The sequence below is a fragment of the Lepisosteus oculatus genome, chromosome 4, assembly GCF_040954835.1.
Source record: "Lepisosteus oculatus isolate fLepOcu1 chromosome 4, fLepOcu1.hap2, whole genome shotgun sequence".
NCBI lineage: Eukaryota > Metazoa > Chordata > Actinopteri > Semionotiformes > Lepisosteidae > Lepisosteus > Lepisosteus oculatus.
The window spans coordinates 8,820,238-8,837,158 of record NC_090699.1 but is presented as its reverse complement, the minus strand read 5'-3'; the positions used below and the strand labels follow the sequence as shown (position 1 = coordinate 8,837,158).

At 46.6% G+C, this 16,921-nt stretch overlaps 2 protein-coding genes across 4 annotated transcripts; both read left to right on the top strand.

Moving 5' to 3' along the window:
- The first annotated feature begins 435 nt into the window (after positions 1-435).
- On the top strand, positions 436-4,760 carry LOC138238311 (zona pellucida sperm-binding protein 4-like). Its single transcript, XM_069188551.1, has 15 exons — positions 436-831; positions 1,192-1,314; positions 1,569-1,687; positions 1,773-1,974; positions 2,132-2,250; positions 2,539-2,638; positions 2,713-2,835; positions 2,924-3,096; positions 3,233-3,330; positions 3,407-3,534; positions 3,662-3,842; positions 3,930-4,071; positions 4,181-4,256; positions 4,380-4,468; positions 4,663-4,760. Exons 1-14 carry the CDS (start codon positions 468-470, stop codon positions 4,463-4,465), a joined length of 2,034 nt encoding a protein of 677 aa, XP_069044652.1. The 5' UTR covers positions 436-467; the 3' UTR covers positions 4,466-4,468; positions 4,663-4,760.
- A 5,545-nt stretch (positions 4,761-10,305) lies between these two features.
- Positions 10,306-14,624, top strand: LOC138238307 (zona pellucida sperm-binding protein 4-like). 3 transcript variants are annotated; one of them, XM_069188540.1, is made up of 15 exons: positions 10,306-10,753; positions 10,889-11,008; positions 11,259-11,377; positions 11,463-11,664; positions 11,816-11,934; positions 12,364-12,463; positions 12,538-12,660; positions 12,749-12,921; positions 13,063-13,160; positions 13,254-13,381; positions 13,509-13,689; positions 13,777-13,918; positions 14,028-14,103; positions 14,227-14,315; positions 14,526-14,624. In XM_069188540.1, the coding sequence occupies exons 1-14, from the start codon at positions 10,351-10,353 to the stop codon at positions 14,310-14,312; spliced, it is 2,070 nt and encodes a 689-aa protein (XP_069044641.1). In that variant the 5' UTR covers positions 10,306-10,350; the 3' UTR covers positions 14,313-14,315; positions 14,526-14,624. The 3 variants fall into 3 exon arrangements, with proteins under 3 accessions (XP_069044641.1, XP_069044642.1, XP_069044643.1); XM_069188541.1 differs by having other exon boundaries at positions 14,227-14,324; XM_069188542.1 differs by having other exon boundaries at positions 14,227-14,347.
- Positions 14,625-16,921: the final 2,297 nt, after the last annotated feature.

Genomic DNA, 16,921 nt, shown 5'->3' with positions numbered 1-16,921 from the left:
TCAACACAGCGAGATCTTCGAACACAGTGAAAGTTACCGCGACCTGCATTACAGCTATGATGTTAATATTATAAGCAATCATTGTGAAATTCAAACACATCACAGTGCCATTCGATCAACGGCATTTCATCACGATTTAATGAGGTTGTTTACAAGTTGTATTAATGAGATTTAGGGTTCCGCTTTGCTGTAACTCTTTTTCCTTGTCAAGGTTATATTTTATATTGTTTCAGTTTAGACTGATGATACACGAACAAGTTGATCACAGAGTATCCGGGCAGTCAAGCTGTGTCACGTGATTTCACTCGCAACACCCGCGTCCGAAACCTCAGCGTGTGAGAATGTTCTGGACTTCCTTACCTGCTCCTGATTGGCCCACAGGACAGCGCGCGTCTCAGTGCGTGTATATAAGCCCCAGCAGCAGGCCCCATAGTTATTCTTTCTCTTGAAGTGTTTTTGTGTGAGAAATGGGGAGAGGAGTGGGTGTGATGGATTTCCTTTTGCCTGGATTGTTAGCATGGCTCTGTGTTGCAGTGGCCCAAGCCCAGCTCAAGGGTCCAGGTGCTGTTTTTGGTGAAGAGGAAGATTATGATGGTTTTGAGCCCAATGTGGGTAGTCCTGTATTCCAGGAGACCCCACCAGATGGATATGATGGTTATTCTGCTGGAGAGATGAGAGGGGTGCTAAATGGGGAAGAGCAGGACTTGATGGAAATGAGCTCTGATGCTGAGGGGGAAGAGCTGGATAAGGACTCTGGTGCTGATGTGCAGAGAGATGTGGCAGCAGTGACAACTGGTCCCTCTGGAGCAGATCCTCCCTCATCTGATCCTGGTAGGGAGTTTCTTCAAATCTGTGGAGTGAAGACAACTGCATGGTAGTGAAGTAGTTCTACTGTATTTCCTCTAAGAGGAAGTCTGGATGCATAGGAGTGTTCATGACCAGTGGAATGTCTGCATGACTCCTTGGCATATGGCTGCTCCTTCTTTCCTTTAAGTAGGTTACAACAGAAATTCCTTCTGATGGAATCTTCATCTAGACTGAAATGCATTCTTGTAGCTCTTCACAGGAACAAGTAAATGTTTATTCTGTACTGAAGACAACCCTTTACTTGTTCCTTTGCTGCTACTGCAGCTATCAACGTGAAGGTATTTTGCCCAGTAACGCTTCTTGTGGTCTTCTCTTCCCTCCCAGACTCTCAGGGTGACCCCGAGCAGCAGCAGCAATCCCACAGCCGCCCCCTGCTGTCCTGTGGCAAGAGCAGTATGATGCTCAAGTTCTCTGTGACGCGGTTCAGCCGAGTCTACCTGCTGAAGGGTGAGGTCCTGCCCTGTCCACTGTACCTGCATCCTGCAGCATAAGCTGACCATAGTGGTCTAACTTGAGTAAGCAGCTGTAAAAGGCTGGAGTGGGGGACTTGCTGTAAGTTCCCAAAGGAGGAGGCAGAGAAGGAATACAAATTGTTCCTCTTGCATTCTGTTAATGCAAGGGGTGTCATTGATGTGTCCCTTAGAGCTAAAGGGAGAGCTTAGCTGTATGAATTTAACCCCCCTCTTTCCTACTTCTCCCAGGTAAAATGCCTCCTCTCTTGGTCAGTAGCCTCCCCAAGAGATGTGGGCACAAGGTGCGGACCACCAGGAGCTGGCTGGTGCTGGTGGCTTCCTACAAAGGGTGTTACGTCAGGACCTGGGTAAGGTGCCAGTCTGGTGCTCAAACATGCCTGGGTGAGGTTTGTCAGTGAGGAATTGATCCTGTGATGCTCTTCTCCACTGCAGAGGAGGAACCAAAGGCAATACTATGCCCTGACAGTGAGATACTATGACAAAGAGCAGAGGAGATGGGTGACTGGTACTGTGTCCTGCCATGTTCCAGTTGCCCCTCCTCCCCCACCCCCTAGAGGCCTGACCATCTCCTGCAGTGAGGTGTGCATGACTGTGACCCTGCCTGCTGGCCCCCTGGAGGAGATCAAGGTTCAGAGTGAGTGATTGGCAGTGAGAGCGCCACTTCAGTGGGGTGTCAGTGCATTTCCCTGGTAACATGCACTGCATTGCTGAATAGATGTGAATACTTCTTAGCACCTTGTTCATAGTATGGGCCATGAAATCTGACCATAAATCTTGTGGTCCCTGTGCAGGTTCCTCTGGCAGTCTGGTGTCTGTCCTGGACACTCCATCCTGTGGTTACTCAGTGACTGCAGGGCAGCACCTGAACACCCTCTCTATCCTGTACACTGGCTGCCATGTCCGGCTTGTGGTGAGGAGATTCACATAAAGCTATTATGGCCAGTGGGTGGGTGAGCCTTCTATGGGTGTGAGCACCCTCCAACTAAAGCTGAGCTGTTTTATTGATCTCTTTCCAGCATGGAATAACCCTTTACTTGCTCCTTAGCAGCCTATGCATAGTTATGTAGCTAGCTACTTGTTAAGATTTCCAGCAGGCACTCCAAATAAGACCATAGCTGGTCCCTGAGCAGAAGGAATTGCATTTGATAGCACCTTCAACTTCTTCCCAGCAGTGGATTAATGGCCTTTATTATTGTAGGATCACCGCTACACTGTCAAGGTAGTGTATGTATCGAAAGATGGGCCAAGAGGAGAGATTGTGGTGTCCTGTCCCTATCGCCCCTACAGACCAAGGGAGGGTGAGTGAATAGGTCTCTTTGGCTTAGCCATTCCTTCCCTGGTTGTGCTGACGTGTCTAATCCGATCACTGTAGGCTGCAAGATACCCAGGAGCCATCGGGTGGCCTGTGGTCCAGGGAGGCTCTCCACAGCCCATTGCTTGGCCAAGGGATGCTGTGTGGACCCAGGAACATCCTCTTGCTATTATCCCCTGGAGGGTAGGCCTCTTCTGTACTATCCCAGTCTTGGGCAACTTCCCACCCTAAATGGAAATGGACAAATCCTGACTTGCCCTTCTCTCCCCAGAGTGCACTGCTGACAAGCACTTTGTCTTTGCTGTCCCTCGGACCATCTCTGTACCCCCTGTGGATCCTGCCAGCCTGGTGATTGCTGGCAATGCGTCCTGCACCCCTATCATCTGTACCTCAGAATTTGCCATCTTCAAATTCCCTGTCAATGGCTGTGGGACCCATGCTTTTGTGAGTACAGTGGGAAAGGGACCAGTTAAGAAGCCCTAAAATTGACTGGATAGGGTTCCTCTGAACAGGAGCACTACCCTCCTGTGGGTGGTTATTAAACATGTACTGACCCTGCTTCTACCTGGTCTCTGCTCAGGTGGTGGGAGAGACCACCATCTACCTGGCAGAGGTGGAGACTCTGGCCAGATGGAACATCCAGAGCTATGGAGTCATTACCAGGGACAGCCCCTTCAGGTGAGCAGGGACACCATTTCATGATCTTGGGCCTGTTTAGATGGTAGCACTTGTGTAATCCTCCACTGCTCTCCAGACTGCTGGTGGAGTGTCGCTATGCTAAGGGGAACCTGGCCAGCACAGGCTACCTGGTGAAGAGCCCCTACCTGCCCTCTGCTGTCCTGTCCCAGGGAGTGTTTGGGGTGCAGCTCCGGATTGCTACAGGTGATGCATCTTAGCAGAGGGACAACTGCTAAAAATCTATGGTTTGGGTTGAACAACCTGCTTTCTGTAGAATTCCCAACATGGTACAGCAGTATAAAATGCTAAGCAACCCTTCTCCATCTTCTAGACGAGAGCTACTCCAGGTTCTACCCTCAGTACCACCGTCCCCTCCGGCTCCTGCTGGGGAACCCAGTCTACCTGGAGGTGCGACTGCTGAACTCTCCAGACCCCAGCCTGGTGCTGCTGGTGCACTACTGTGTTGCTTATCCCCGGTCTGGCCAGGCTGTCTGGGTGCTGCTCTATGATGGGTGAGGGGCTACTGTGTGTAAAGCTCTAACCCTGGGCTGGTTAGTGGGTTGCAGACAGTGTCCTGATCATGCTGCCTCTCCCTGCAGCTGCCCCAACCCTCTGGACTACGGCCACATGTCCACCCTGCACATCCACTCCAAGCTGCCTCTGCCCAAGCACCACCGCCGCTTCCACATCCAGACCTTCCAGTTCCTGGACAGCACCTCCTACTCCTACATCAATGAGGAGGTGAGGCTTTTTGAGGATGCAGACTCTATAGATCCCTATAGAGCCACATGCTGAGTTGTCACTGTTATCCCCACTCTAAAATCCCTCTTGCCATTCCCCTCTCCTCCAGATCTACTTCATGTGCTCCACAGAGCTGTGTCTACCATCCGAGCGGCAGTGTGTGGAGGGCTGCTTTGATGGCCGCAGTGAGTGTCTGCAGTTTCATATTCTTCCCCAGCGTGTGTTCCTTCTGCCTGTGCTCATCTGATGCCTTGCTTTCAGCTGCTCAACAGTATCTTCCCCTTGGGGACTTCCTGTTTCTCCTGCAGTAATCCCAGTGCTGGAGAACCCTGATGCTGACAGGCGCTGTGTCAGGACCCCCTGTCCAGGAAAGGATGAGGGTCCCAGGGACTGAAGGGTACGTAGGGTACCATTGCACTCCTTGATCAGCTTTTTAATGCTGAGTGTAACATCAATAAAATACTATGAGGATTCCCCTCTAGGGTATGGGTCTACTGCTCATATCTAAGGCCTACTGTAATTCCCATCTATAATCTTGTTTCTTAAGGAAACCTCTTCCTGTGCTCAAAGAGCTTTTCTCCTCTTTTTCAGGTTCCTGCCTACTACTTTGTGCTCCAGGAACCAGCAGCCTCTGTGTCTCAGATGGTTTTGTTGGAGAACATCAATCCTAATAAAGATGTTGCAAGTGACTATGTGCTGAGTATTTGGAGAGGGGGGGGGGGCTGGGCTCTTGAGCAAGTAAAATAGGTGTCATTATCCAGGGTGTGTCATGGGCTTACTGACTGTAAGGGTTTAATAGTGCCATCTGGCATTTCTTTAGTTGCTATGATGAGACCCTGTCATTCCTTGGTCAATATAGGTTACTGCCAGTGTCTTGGTGAAGTCTGCTTCCACTCAAATTTCAACCTGGATTTTGGTGAACTTGTCTTTTTAGGTATTTTTCTGTTCTGGACACTTTTAGTCAAGGCAGGTTGAGCCTTCACCAAAGCAATGTCTATTTTCACAAAAGTAGTTCTTGCACTTTGCAAAATATGCAGCATGACCTGTAAGAATGAATTCATAAACTTTCTGCTTAGGCTCTACCTGGAAGCTAGATAGGGGGTAGTAACCTGTAGCTTCCACAATGCGTTTATAGACCTCCACCTTTAAAGAAAGGTGTGTAAAATCCCACAATCATGAGTGATGTGATTCAGGCAGTGTTAACAAGAATGTCTATACAGATCTCACTGCTGTAACCACCTGTGAAACCAGTGTTGTACAGGGTATCTCAACTTGTTCCATGATGCTATTCCTCTCTGTGCCAGTGACAAGGTGTTCTGGAATGGTTTGTGAATGAGAGGACTGTCCTAAATCACTCCTTTTTAAACATCTAGCTGTGGAAGTGGGTCCATTTAAACATGGATAATAACAGTTTATGAAAGAACTTGGATAGGTTCACTTCTGTTGTGTGACAATATTTTCCTAGTCCATGTCTGCATCTGTGGGATGGTAGACTTTCTGATGTTTTGTGGATGTGTTATCCACTACCTTGTGCAGTAGTACCCTTTAAAAAAAATCCTGCTTTTTTTTTTTGTTCCCCACCAGTGACGAAGGAGCATCAAGTGTCTTCAGAGAGTGGCCACTCCAAGCTTTTTGAAACGCGTGTCACGACAGACAGGTTGAATCTCTGCACGTCCATTGGTGCACATGTCTGAGAGAATAAGAAACTGATTAATTCTTTAGATTTTAATCAATCGCACTGTGACTAAGTGCTAGCTAAAGCCTTTGTGCAAATGTTCATTTTTTTTAATGCTACATCTGCAACTCTTCTGATTAGGATATCGCGGGCAATTTTTTCCCCATTTACCCAAAAGTACAGAAGATACTAACAATGCAACATAAACTACTGCCCCCCACCCGTGCAACAGAGGAAATTAGATTTGTCCTTGCATTGGTAATGGAGTGCTTGCGCTCGGCAGCCGGGGTTACTGACAGTCGGGGTCGCCTTGGATGGTCACTTTATCACCTGTAAAAAGGTGCTGTGTCTCGGAAACGCACGCCCCAGCACAAGCGCAGCACTAAAAAATGAGGTGGGTTTCAGCGTTTGTGCTGTTTGTGGGAGGGCCAGCTTCATGCTGCTGTTCCAAGATGGGATCTTTTGTTTCGCTGGCAACTCATTAGTTCTGAGGAGGTCTTTCAATTTTTTGTTTTAAAGCGAGATGTTAATCAGCTTTTATAGTGCTCTTTGGTATCTTGACATTAAAATACCGAAAGGGGCGGCTGTTTGTTGTACGCTTCGTTATCAAATGGTCCAGAGAGCATAGGACTCAACTGGAATTAGCGGACATTTGCAGCGTTAATAATTGCTTACACTTATACAGCGCTTTTCTGGACGGACACTCCACTCAAAGCGCTTTACAGGTAAGGGGGACTCCCTTCCACCACCACCAGTGTGCAGCCCCACCTGGATGATGCGACGGCAGCCATAATGCGCCAGAAAGCTCACCATACATCAGCTATCAGTGGGGAGGAGAGAAGAATAATGAAGCCAATTCATGGAGGGGGATTATTAGGTGGCCATGATTGGTAAAGGCCAATGGGAATTTAGCCAGGAATCCGGGGTTACACCCCTACTCTTTTTGAGAAATGCCCTGGTATTTTTAATGACCACAGAGAGTCAGGACCTCAGTTTAACATCTCATCCGAAGGACGGCACCTGTTTACAGTATAGTGTCCCCGTCACTATACTTGGGCATTAGGACCTACATGGACTGCAGGGTGAGCGCCCCCTGCTGGCCTCACTAACACCTCTTCCAGCAGCAACCATAGTTTTTCCCAGGAGGTCTCCCATCCAGTTACTGACCAGGCTCACACCCACTTAGCTTCAGTGGGTTGCTAGTTGTGAGCTGCAGGGTGATATGGCTGCTGGCTGTGTTCTTCGTAAGGAGGACGTCTTTTTTCAGCACAACCTTTTTTTTGGCTGGTCAGGCAAAGTAACAGACAGTGTCGCCTGCTGCAGTCCAGGTCGTTGATTTTTGAGGGAAAAATGGTCTCCTTATGGTGATACAGTACATACAATTTCTCTATTGCATACAACTGACTATGATTAGTAGTGTTTAGGAAAGTGATTTAACGCGTAGTTGTGTTTCCTGGCAGTTGTGGTTTTCGTCATTATCTCTACTCGGGGTTACATCGTGTTTCAAGCTCTCCCCCAACATTGCCTTTCGTAAATGGTAAAGCACGTCTTAAGGAGTTACGAAGGACCTTGTTTTCATTCTAATAAAGTGTCTTCATCGTTCTGTGGAACAGTATCTATGATTACACAGAACCTGAATGTGCAGCGGTTTTGCTGTGTGTGAAATATCTCTTCTCAAGCTGTATGAAAGCCTTTGTCAGGTTTCTTTGGCGTCCAGGCGATCAAGAAATAAGATGAATTTGTTTGCTGGCTTTACACAGAGCTCAGGTGATATTCCGAGCGTGATCTTGGAGCATTGTGGGTCAGTATCTGCACTGTAAGAGGCATTTTGAGTAATGCAGTGTAAAACCCCGCTTCGATAAGACCATAAAAAGGTAAACGGTCTTTTGACAGGCTGTAATAATGGACATGTTTAACTTGTTTTAATGAATTATACTCATTGCAGTTAGTACTGTAACTCTCTTTGTCAAAGTTAGACTTTTGTTGTTTTACTTTAGTCCTCTCATTCAGGAAGAAGTACTGTAGCTCACACACTGCTGACCCGCATGTGACTTGAGGTTCTACCCTCAGTACCACCGGCCCACTCACTGTTTCTCTTTGCTTTTTAGGGTCCTAGGAACTGGTTCTGGGTCCAAGATGTTGTTGGAGAAAGTGAATCCTAATAAAAATGTTGAACTGGATGTCTTGTCAAATGGATGAGGGAGCTGAGTTAATTAAAATCTCTCCACTGAATATAGTAATATCCCAATTTCTCTGGACTATTCTTGTTTACTGGAATTGCTCTATTTGGAACAGCTTGCCAAATGTCTAGATGGTGTAACCCACTGATTTTGTCTACAGTTCTTTCCCAAGGCACAGGGGAAGGGCTGTAGTTGCTGAAAGGAGAGCAGATCTGCATGTCATTCTAGGAGTCAAGAATTGAGCTTCTCAAGGAGTGTTCAGCATGAACTCCTCAGTAGTGACGAGGTACTCCAGGCAGCTATTGACTCCATTTACAGCCACTGCTGTATAAACCCACTCAGCAGGAGGTTGGCTTTTGTGTTTGTAACAAGCACAATGGTCTGTAGACATGGGCTGTGTTTGTGGTTAAGCTTCTGTGTTCACAGAAACAATCAGTTCCCCGGTGCAAAAACACCTGCTAGTAAGAGAAGGGGGCACCAGCTGTGTAATAAATCGGTTGCTCTTGACCTCTGCTGCATATGGTGTCTGGACCCAAAGCTGGAGCTTGAAATTTCCTGAAGATCCTCAAGAGCAAATTCACCCAAATTGCTCCATGTAAACAGCCAGCTGTCTACTCAGTTACAAGAGTAACTGCGTTGGAAGACCATTACTAGTCTAAATAGTGAAATACTAGCCTTCAACATTGTATTCTGAAGGGGGGGGTTTGCAATTGTAAGCCAGGCTCTAGCTGTACAGTAGTTGACTTCTATTCTGGAGTCACTACATCTGGTCAGACTTGTTGCTGTCAAAGCTTCCAGAACTGGTGAGGTACCTGCATATGCTGGTAGTACCTGACGACTGGGGCTCCTGGTGCCCCCACAAACGTGCTGGGTTTTGCTCCAGCAGTTGCACACTCCTACTCCCCCTTCCATGACATCATGTTAATTTGAACTGTTTGTTCCCACCTTTAATATGTTGGGGCTTTAAGTATTTTGGAAGTGAAAGAAAATCCCAAACTTTTCTGGAAGGGGGGGAAAAATAGGGGGGCAGAAGGACACTGTTTGAGAACTAGTTGCCCCGAAACATAAAACCCATCTCATGTAATCAGAGATGTAAACAGCCTGTGAGGTCAAGCTTCTTCACAGTCCTCTTCAGAGACACTTAAAAGAGACCCATATACCCCTATAGAAGGTGGATTTACCCCAATACAAGCGAAATGTTGAGGGAAAAAAACACCAGTTTATTCGGGTGGGATATCCTTGCCTTATTAACACAATATACAAGAAAGTAAGATTACATTTACGCTAAACTGTTGCAGGACAGCGTTAATGGTAAAAGTGCTTACTATGTAAAGGACAAGTTAAAACGTATTTAACATTATAGGATAAGACAGAAGTTCTGTTGAATCCTTTTTTGTCGCCATCTTATGCGGACGTATTCGATCCACATAATGTTTTTTCATATAAACAGACAAATAGTGTCGCTTGTTGCAGCCGGTGGCAAGAATAGATCTCGGCTTATTGCAGAGCTGGGTACAGACACGACCAGATAAATAAAGACGGACTATGGGGAGTGGTGGTAGGAGAGATGATCCTCGCTGTTTGTGTTTTAACACGTGTAAAATGAGCTGCATTTTCCACAAGCTACAGCAATGTGTTCGCATGAAAATATGTTCTCATTAAGAGCATTTCTCTTTGCTACGCCCGTTCCCCTGGATAAAGAGTTTTACACAGCGTTAATGACATTAGTTTCGCTTCTCCCGTTAAAGCTTTTTATCGCATCTTCATTTATCAATGAAAAAAAATCTATGATTAAGAGAACACCAAGGAAGCACATTTTTTTCTGTGGAAATCTTTTCTTCTCTCAAGCTATACGAATGTATTTCTTAGGTTTGGATTAGGTTCATACAATCGATAAATAATACGGCGTGTTTTCCAGCTTTTCACTGAGCTCATACAGTAGCAAGATCTTCGAACTCGGTAAATAATACCGCGATGATCACAGCAACAGTCATGCTGTATAAGATCAATGCGGAACTTACGCTTCCATTTTACGCTGAAGTTTATGAACAGAATTTCATCAATCTTTAATAATGGGATTGTTGACAGTTTGTATTAATGAGATTTACCATTCCCGTTTAATGGAGTCAATACTGTAACTCTATATCTTAGTGAAAGTTAGACTTTAATTGGTTTTGTTTATTAGGCTGATTCAGAACAATGTAGCTAAACGCTGGCCCGTACATGTCTGCGCCGTCATCTTGTGTCACGAGATCTCATCCTCAACCCCAATACAAACTTCAGCGCGTGAGAATGTTGTGGCCTGCTTACCGGACGCTGATTGGGTTACAGGACTGCGCGCGCTTCAAAGTTCCTGAATATAAACCCCAGCCGCAGAGCAGAAAGTTATGCTTTCTCTAGAGTTTGTATTTGATTTCATTGGAAATGGGTGCTGGTGGTACTGTTGGGGCTTTATTCTTGCCTGCATTTTTAGCATGGCTCTGTGTTGGAGTGGTACAAGCCCAGCTCAAGGGTGGTCTTTTTGATGAAGAGGAGGGTTATGATAGTTTTGAGGCAAGTTTGGGTAGTCCTCTGTTCCAGGAGTCTCCAGAAGATGGATATGAAGGTTATTCTGTGGGAAGTGGAGTAGGTGGAAGAGGGGAGTCAGTAGCACAGAGTAGGAAGGAGCAGGACTCGATGGCAATGGACTCTGACTCTGAGGGAGAGGAGGAGATGGACAAGGACTTGAGTGCTGATGTGGCTTCTGAGAGCATCACAGGCATGCAGAGAGATGTAGCAGCTGTGACATCTGGCCCCTCTGGAGTTGAGGACCCTTCACCTGAAAGTGGTAAGGTATTGTTCACTCTCAGCTGAAGCAAGGGGATGGACACTTCTATATAGATCAGCTGTTTCTTTCCCCCTGACACCCCACTCAGCCTATCACCTATAATGCATCTCATTCCTTGTCCTGTTGCTTTCCCAGACTCTCAGGGAGACCCTGAGCAGCAGCAATCCCACAGCCGCCCCCTGCTGTCCTGTGGCAAGAGCAGCATGATGCTCAAGTTCTCTGTGAGGAGGTTCAGCCGAGTCTACCTGCTGAAGGGTGAGGTTCTGTCCTGTCCACTGTACCTGCATCCTGCAGCATAAGCTGACCATAGTGGTATAACATGAGCAAGCAGCTGTGACAGGCTGGAGTGGGGGACTTGCTGTAAGTTCCCACAGGAGGAGGTGGAGAAGGAATGCAGATGGTTCCTCAAGTCGTGTTAATGCAAGGGATGTCATTGACATGTTACTTAGAGCTAGAGTGAACTTGGCTGTATGAGTTTAACCCCCCTCTTTCCTACTTCTCCCAGGTAAAATGGCTCCTCTCTTGGTCAGTAGCCTCCCCAAGAGATGTGGGCACAAGGTGTGGACCACCAGGAGCTGGCTGGTGCTGGTGGCTTCCTACAAAGGGTGTTACGTCAGGACCTGGGTAAGGAGCCAGTCTGGTGCTCAAACATGCCTGGGTGAGGTTTGTCAGTGAGGAATTGAACCTGTGATGCTCTTCTCCACTGCAGAGGAGGAACCAAAGGCAACACTATGCCCTGACGGTGAGATACTATGACAAAGAGCGGAGGAGATGGGTGACTGGCACTGTGTCCTGCCATGTTCCAGTTGCCCCTCCACCCCCACCCCCTAGAGGCCTGACCATCTCCTGCAGTGAGGTGTGCATGACTGTGACCCTGCCTGCTGGCCCCCTGGAGGAGATCAAGGTTCAGAGTGAGTGATTGGCAGTGAGAGTGCCACTTCAACAGGGTGTTGGTGCATTTCCCTGGTAATATGCACTGCATCACTGGAGAGATGTGAATACATTTTAGCACCTTGTCATAGGCCATGAAATCTGACCATAAATCTTGTGGTCCCTGTGCAGGTTCCTCTGGCAGTCTGGTGTCTGTTCTGGACACTCCATCCTGTGGATACTCAGTGACTGCAGGGCAGCACCTGAACACCCTCTCAATCCTGTACACTGGCTGCCATGTCCGGCTTGTGGTGAGGAGCTTCACTTCATGGTTTCATGAACAGAACTTGGTTGGATCATCAACTAATAACTTTGTCATCCTAGCAGACAATTGTGGGTGTTTCAGTAAGGTGACTGAGCTTCTAGCATCTTCACTTACCTCTTAAAGACCAATACCTTTTGGCTGTACATTTGGCATGTATTTGGAGTCTTTAAACCAGTAAAGCGCTCTCGCACCCAAAGAGCTTCACAACTGAAGTTTTATCCATCTCTTTCCGGCATGGAATAACCCTTTACTTGCTCCTTAGCAGCTTATGCATACTAATGTAGCTAGCTACTTGCTAAGACTTCCTGCAGGCACTCCAAATCAGACTACAGCTGGTCCCTGAGCAGAAGGAATTGCATTTGATAGCACCTTCAACTTCTTCCCAGCAGTGAATTAATGGCGTTTATTGTTGTAGGATCACCGCTACACTGTCAAGGTAGTGTATGTATCGAAAGATGGGCCAAGAGGAGAGATTGTGGTGTCCTGTCCCTATCGCCCCTACAGACCAAGGGAGGGTGAGTGAATAGGTCTCTTTGGCTTAGCCATTCCTTCCCTGGTTGTGCTGACGTGTCTAATCCGTTCACTGTAGGCTGCAAGATACCCAGGAGCCATCAGGTGGCCTGTGGCCCAGGGAGGCTCTCCACAGCCCATTGCTTGGCCAAGGGATGCTGTGTGGACCCAGAAACGTCCTCTTGCTATTATCCACTGGAGGGTAGGCCTCTTCTGTACTATCCCAGTCCCAGGCAACTTCCCACCCTAAATGGAAATGGACAAATCCTGACTTGCCCTTCTCTCCCCAGAGTGCACTGCCGACAGGCACTTTGTCTTTGCTGTCCCTCGGACCATCTCTGTACCCCCTGTGGATCCTGCCAGCCTTGTGATTGCTGGTAACACGTCCTGCACCCCTGTCATCTGTACCTCAGAATTTGCCATCTTCAAATTCCCTGTCACTGGCTGTGGGACCCATGCTTTTGTGAGTACAGTGGGAAAGGGACCAGTTAAGAAGCCCTAAAATTGACTGGATGGGGTTCCTCTGAACAGGAGAACTACTGTACCCTCCTGTGGGTGGTCATTAAGCATGTACTGACCCTGCTTCTACCTGGTCTCTGCTCAGGTGGTGGGAGAGACCACCATCTACCTGGCTGAGGTGGAGACTCTGGCCAGACGGAACATCCAGAGCTATGGAGTCATTACCAGGGACAGCCCCTTCAGGTGAGCAGGGATACCATGTAGTTCTGAGCTCCATTTCATGATCTCGGGTCTGTTTAGGTGGTAGCACTTGTGTAATCCTCCACTGCTCTCCAGACTGCTGGTGGAGTGTCGCTATGCTAAGGGGAACCTGGCCAGCACAGGCTACCTGGTGAAGAGCCCCTACCTGCCCTCTGCTGTCCTGTCCCAGGGAGTGTTTGGGGTGCAGCTCCGGATTGCTACAGGTGACGCATCTTGGAAGAGGGACAATTGCTAAAAATCTATGGCTTGGGTTGAACAACCTGCTTTCTGTGGAATTCCCAACATGGTACAGCAGTATAAAATGCTAAGCAACCCTTCTCCGTCTTCTAGACGAGAGCTACTCCAGGTTCTACCCTCAGTACCACCGGCCCCTCCGGCTCCTTCTGGGGAAGCCGGTTTACCTGGAGGTGCGACTGCTGAACTCTCCAGACCCCAGCCTGGTGCTGCTGGTGCACTACTGTGTTGCCTACCCCCGCTCTGGCCAGGCTGTCTGGGTGCTGCTCTACGATGGGTGAGGGGCTACTGCTTGTGCAGCTCTAACCCTGGGCTGGTCAGTGGGTTGCAGGCAGTGTCCTGATCATGGTGCCTCTCCCTGCAGCTGCCCCAATCCTCTGGACTACGGCCACACTTCCACCCTCCACATCCACTCCAAGCTGCCTCTGCCCAAGCACCACCGCCGTTTCCACATCCAGACCTTCCAGTTTCTGGACAGCACCTCCTACTCCTACATCAATGAGGAGGTGAGGCTTTTTGAGGATGCAGACTCTATAGATCCCTATAGAGCCACATGCTGAGTTGTCACTGTTATCCCCACTCTAAAATCCCTCTTGCCATTCCCCTCTCCTCCAGATCTACTTCATGTGCTCCACAGAGCTGTGTCTACCATCCGAGCGGCAGTGTGTGGAGGGCTGCTTTGATGGCCGCAGTGAGTGTCTGCAGTTTCATATTCTTCCCCAGCGTGGGTTCCTTCTGCCTGTGCTCATCTGATGCCTTGCTTTGAGCTGCTCAACAGTATCTTCCCCTTGGGGACTTCCTGTTTCTCCTGCAGTAATCCCAGTGCTGGAGAACCCTGATGCTGACAGGCGCTGTGTCAGGACCCCCTGTCCAGGAAAGGAGAATGGCCCCAGGGACTGAGGGGTATGAAGGGTACCATTGCACTCCTTGATCAGCTTTTTAATTCCGAGTATAATGGTCTCAAAATCCTATTGAGGATTCCCCTCTAGGGCATGGGTTTACTTCTCATATCTAAGGCCTACTGTAATTCCCATCTATAATCCTGCTCCTGTTGCAAGCTTCTTGAGGAAACCTCTCTTCCTGTGCTCAAAGAGCTTTTCTCCTCTTTTTCAGGTTCCTGCCTACTGCTTTGTGCTCCAGGGACCAGCAGCCTCTGTGTCTCAAGATGGTTTTGTTGGAGGAAGTCAATCCTAATAAAGATGTTGCAAGTGACTATGTGGTGGATTCTTGAGCAAGTGAAATGGGTGCAATACCTTGGATGATGTTGTGGGCTTACCAACTGTAAGGCACTAATAGTGCCTTCTGGTATCTGTTAGTTGCTACAGTGTAGGTTGTTTTCAGTGTCTGGACTGACCCTGCTCCTACCTTCTCTGCTCAGGAGAGACCACCTACCTGGCTGAGGTGAATACTCCAGCCAGACAGAACATCCAGAGCTATGGGGGTGACTAGCAGGGACAGTCCCTTCAGGTTACCAGGGATACAATGTGTAGATGCAGCCATTCCAAATGAGCGGGGTGCACTGTGGTACAACACTGGGTCTGTTGCATCATAACACATTGTCTTGTGTTTCTGCCCTATGCAAATTAGCTTGTTAGTAGTATCCAGAATCGCCTTCTAAAACACCCAGGTAGAGCTAATTAAGTTTGCTGTCAGCAGAAAACACCTGCTTTTGAATCCTGGTCACTACTGAGGGATTCTTTATTCAGTATTCATATAATTAAGAATTTAAGTTCTACTCTGTAGGTTTCTAACTTTTAAACTGTATTAGAGCATGTTATCATTATACATTAAAAAGTTGGTATTTTATGGAAGCAAGATTGCTCAGTTAGATGAAAGTACACAACTTACTACCTTAAGTATTTTAAGCATGTATCTTTACTGAAGGTAATACCAGTAGTCTTTATAATGAATGACCTTGGACAAGCAGTTAACTCTAATGTATTACCCTGGTCTATTTTTTTTTGTAATAGTCTTTGTACATGAAAAGACTTTTTCGTTGACAAAGTAACACAACAGCATTTTGTTGATCTGATCACCTATTTGTATAATTGGAAACAAAGTAAGTCTTGAGAATCTGATTCCCATCCTCCTAAATCCTATTAATTTAGGAACAAACATGTAAACTTTATATTGGTAGTTTAAAGAAAATACACCCCACTATTCCATTTCTCCCTAAACATGTTAAGCATCAAAGTCTTGTGTGGTTATCTTGGGAACAGTTTTACATGGTCCTTCTGCCCATGTTGCTGTATGTTTATATACAGCACACTGAGGGAAAAGTGAGTTTTATACTCTTCTGTGAGTATGCTCAATATTGGAGTAATCAAAAGTATACTTTTAGAATTTGATTAATAGGGAATATAAGTTCTTGATGTGTGGTTCCATAATATAATTATATTCCTCTACTGTAGCACAAACAGTAGTAGACTTTCTATTGATGTACAATATATGGCTGTTTCACTACTTGTCACATGACTGCATCAGTGGCGTGATGGTTTAAGTGACTGACTTAACCCTGAGCTCAGGTGTTTTATATCCGCTATCGCCATGAGTTCTTTCAACAAAACATCTTTGAAAAACTTTAGTAGTATGGGGACTTAAACTTTTTTTTCTAAATATCTCAACATTTCAATTTAAGTTTATTAGTAACTAAGTTTCAAACTGCTATCAATATGTGGAAAAATAAGTGAATCCTGTTTTTTTTTATGGGCTGTAGCTCAAATCCTCCTTAACTAAAAATTAGACAATATTATTGGACAAGGTTGAGGCTAAAGAAATCAATAACGATTTTAATTCAGAGATCTAAATATATTTAACGCGTACACCTGACATGAGAGGGTGCGTCTGCGCGGTGACGTCTCCGTCCCTCCCGCTGAATCGCTACACTAGCAGGGACCTGTGCCGTGTGGATCCCTTTACATCTCCCTTCAGATTTAAGTTTATTAATATCTTCCGTATCGCATTACAATTGTTACGCTTTTCAAAGGTGGAAGTCCACCTCTTTTCTAACCGCTTCATCCAGGACAGGTAACAGTTTCACCCCTCTGCCTGTCTGACTTTCTTTTTAACGCTTCTGTTCCCGAATCGCAGCGGGTGAGAAACAAAGTGGAACTTAGAGCGTACACATTTGAAAACTTATTCTTTATATTCGTTCAAATCATGATGTCTGTGGGTTTTATTTTACACGGGAGACTGACACAGCTACTGTATAGCCGGCTAGTGTGTATTGTCTGTTTAGGGTTCTGTAGCATTCCAGTTAATGTTTGTACTTGCAAGAATAGATCACAAACATTAAACAAAAAACATACTTGCTTTATTCTGTCCATTTGAGCAATCTTGCTTTTATAAAATATACTGACTTTTTCATGTTTGATGTGTAAGATGCTGTAACAGTTTAAAATTATTAAAAATCTAAACTGCATCAACTAGAATTCTTATCTCTTAATATAACTACCAACTGGTATTAAATACAGCTTTTTACTATAGATTACACTTTTCTGAAAATGTAT

Bases quoted from the DNA above. Each gene is read 5' to 3' on its own strand.
- LOC138238307 (XM_069188540.1), top strand. From the start codon at position 10,351: ATGGGTGCTGGTGGTACTGTTGGGGCTTTATTCTTGCCTGCATTTTTA. The intron at 11,935-12,363 runs GTGAGGAGCTTC...TTATTGTTGTAG, and splicing joins GCTGCCATGTCCGGCTTGTG to GATCACCGCTACACTGTCAA. The intron at 13,161-13,253 runs GTGAGCAGGGAT...ACTGCTCTCCAG, and splicing joins ACCAGGGACAGCCCCTTCAG to ACTGCTGGTGGAGTGTCGCT.
- LOC138238311 (XM_069188551.1), top strand. From the start codon at position 468: ATGGGGAGAGGAGTGGGTGTGATGGATTTCCTTTTGCCTGGATTGTTA. The intron at 3,843-3,929 runs GTGAGGGGCTAC...CTCTCCCTGCAG, and splicing joins TGGGTGCTGCTCTATGATGG to CTGCCCCAACCCTCTGGACT. The intron at 4,072-4,180 runs GTGAGGCTTTTT...CCTCTCCTCCAG, and splicing joins ACTCCTACATCAATGAGGAG to ATCTACTTCATGTGCTCCAC.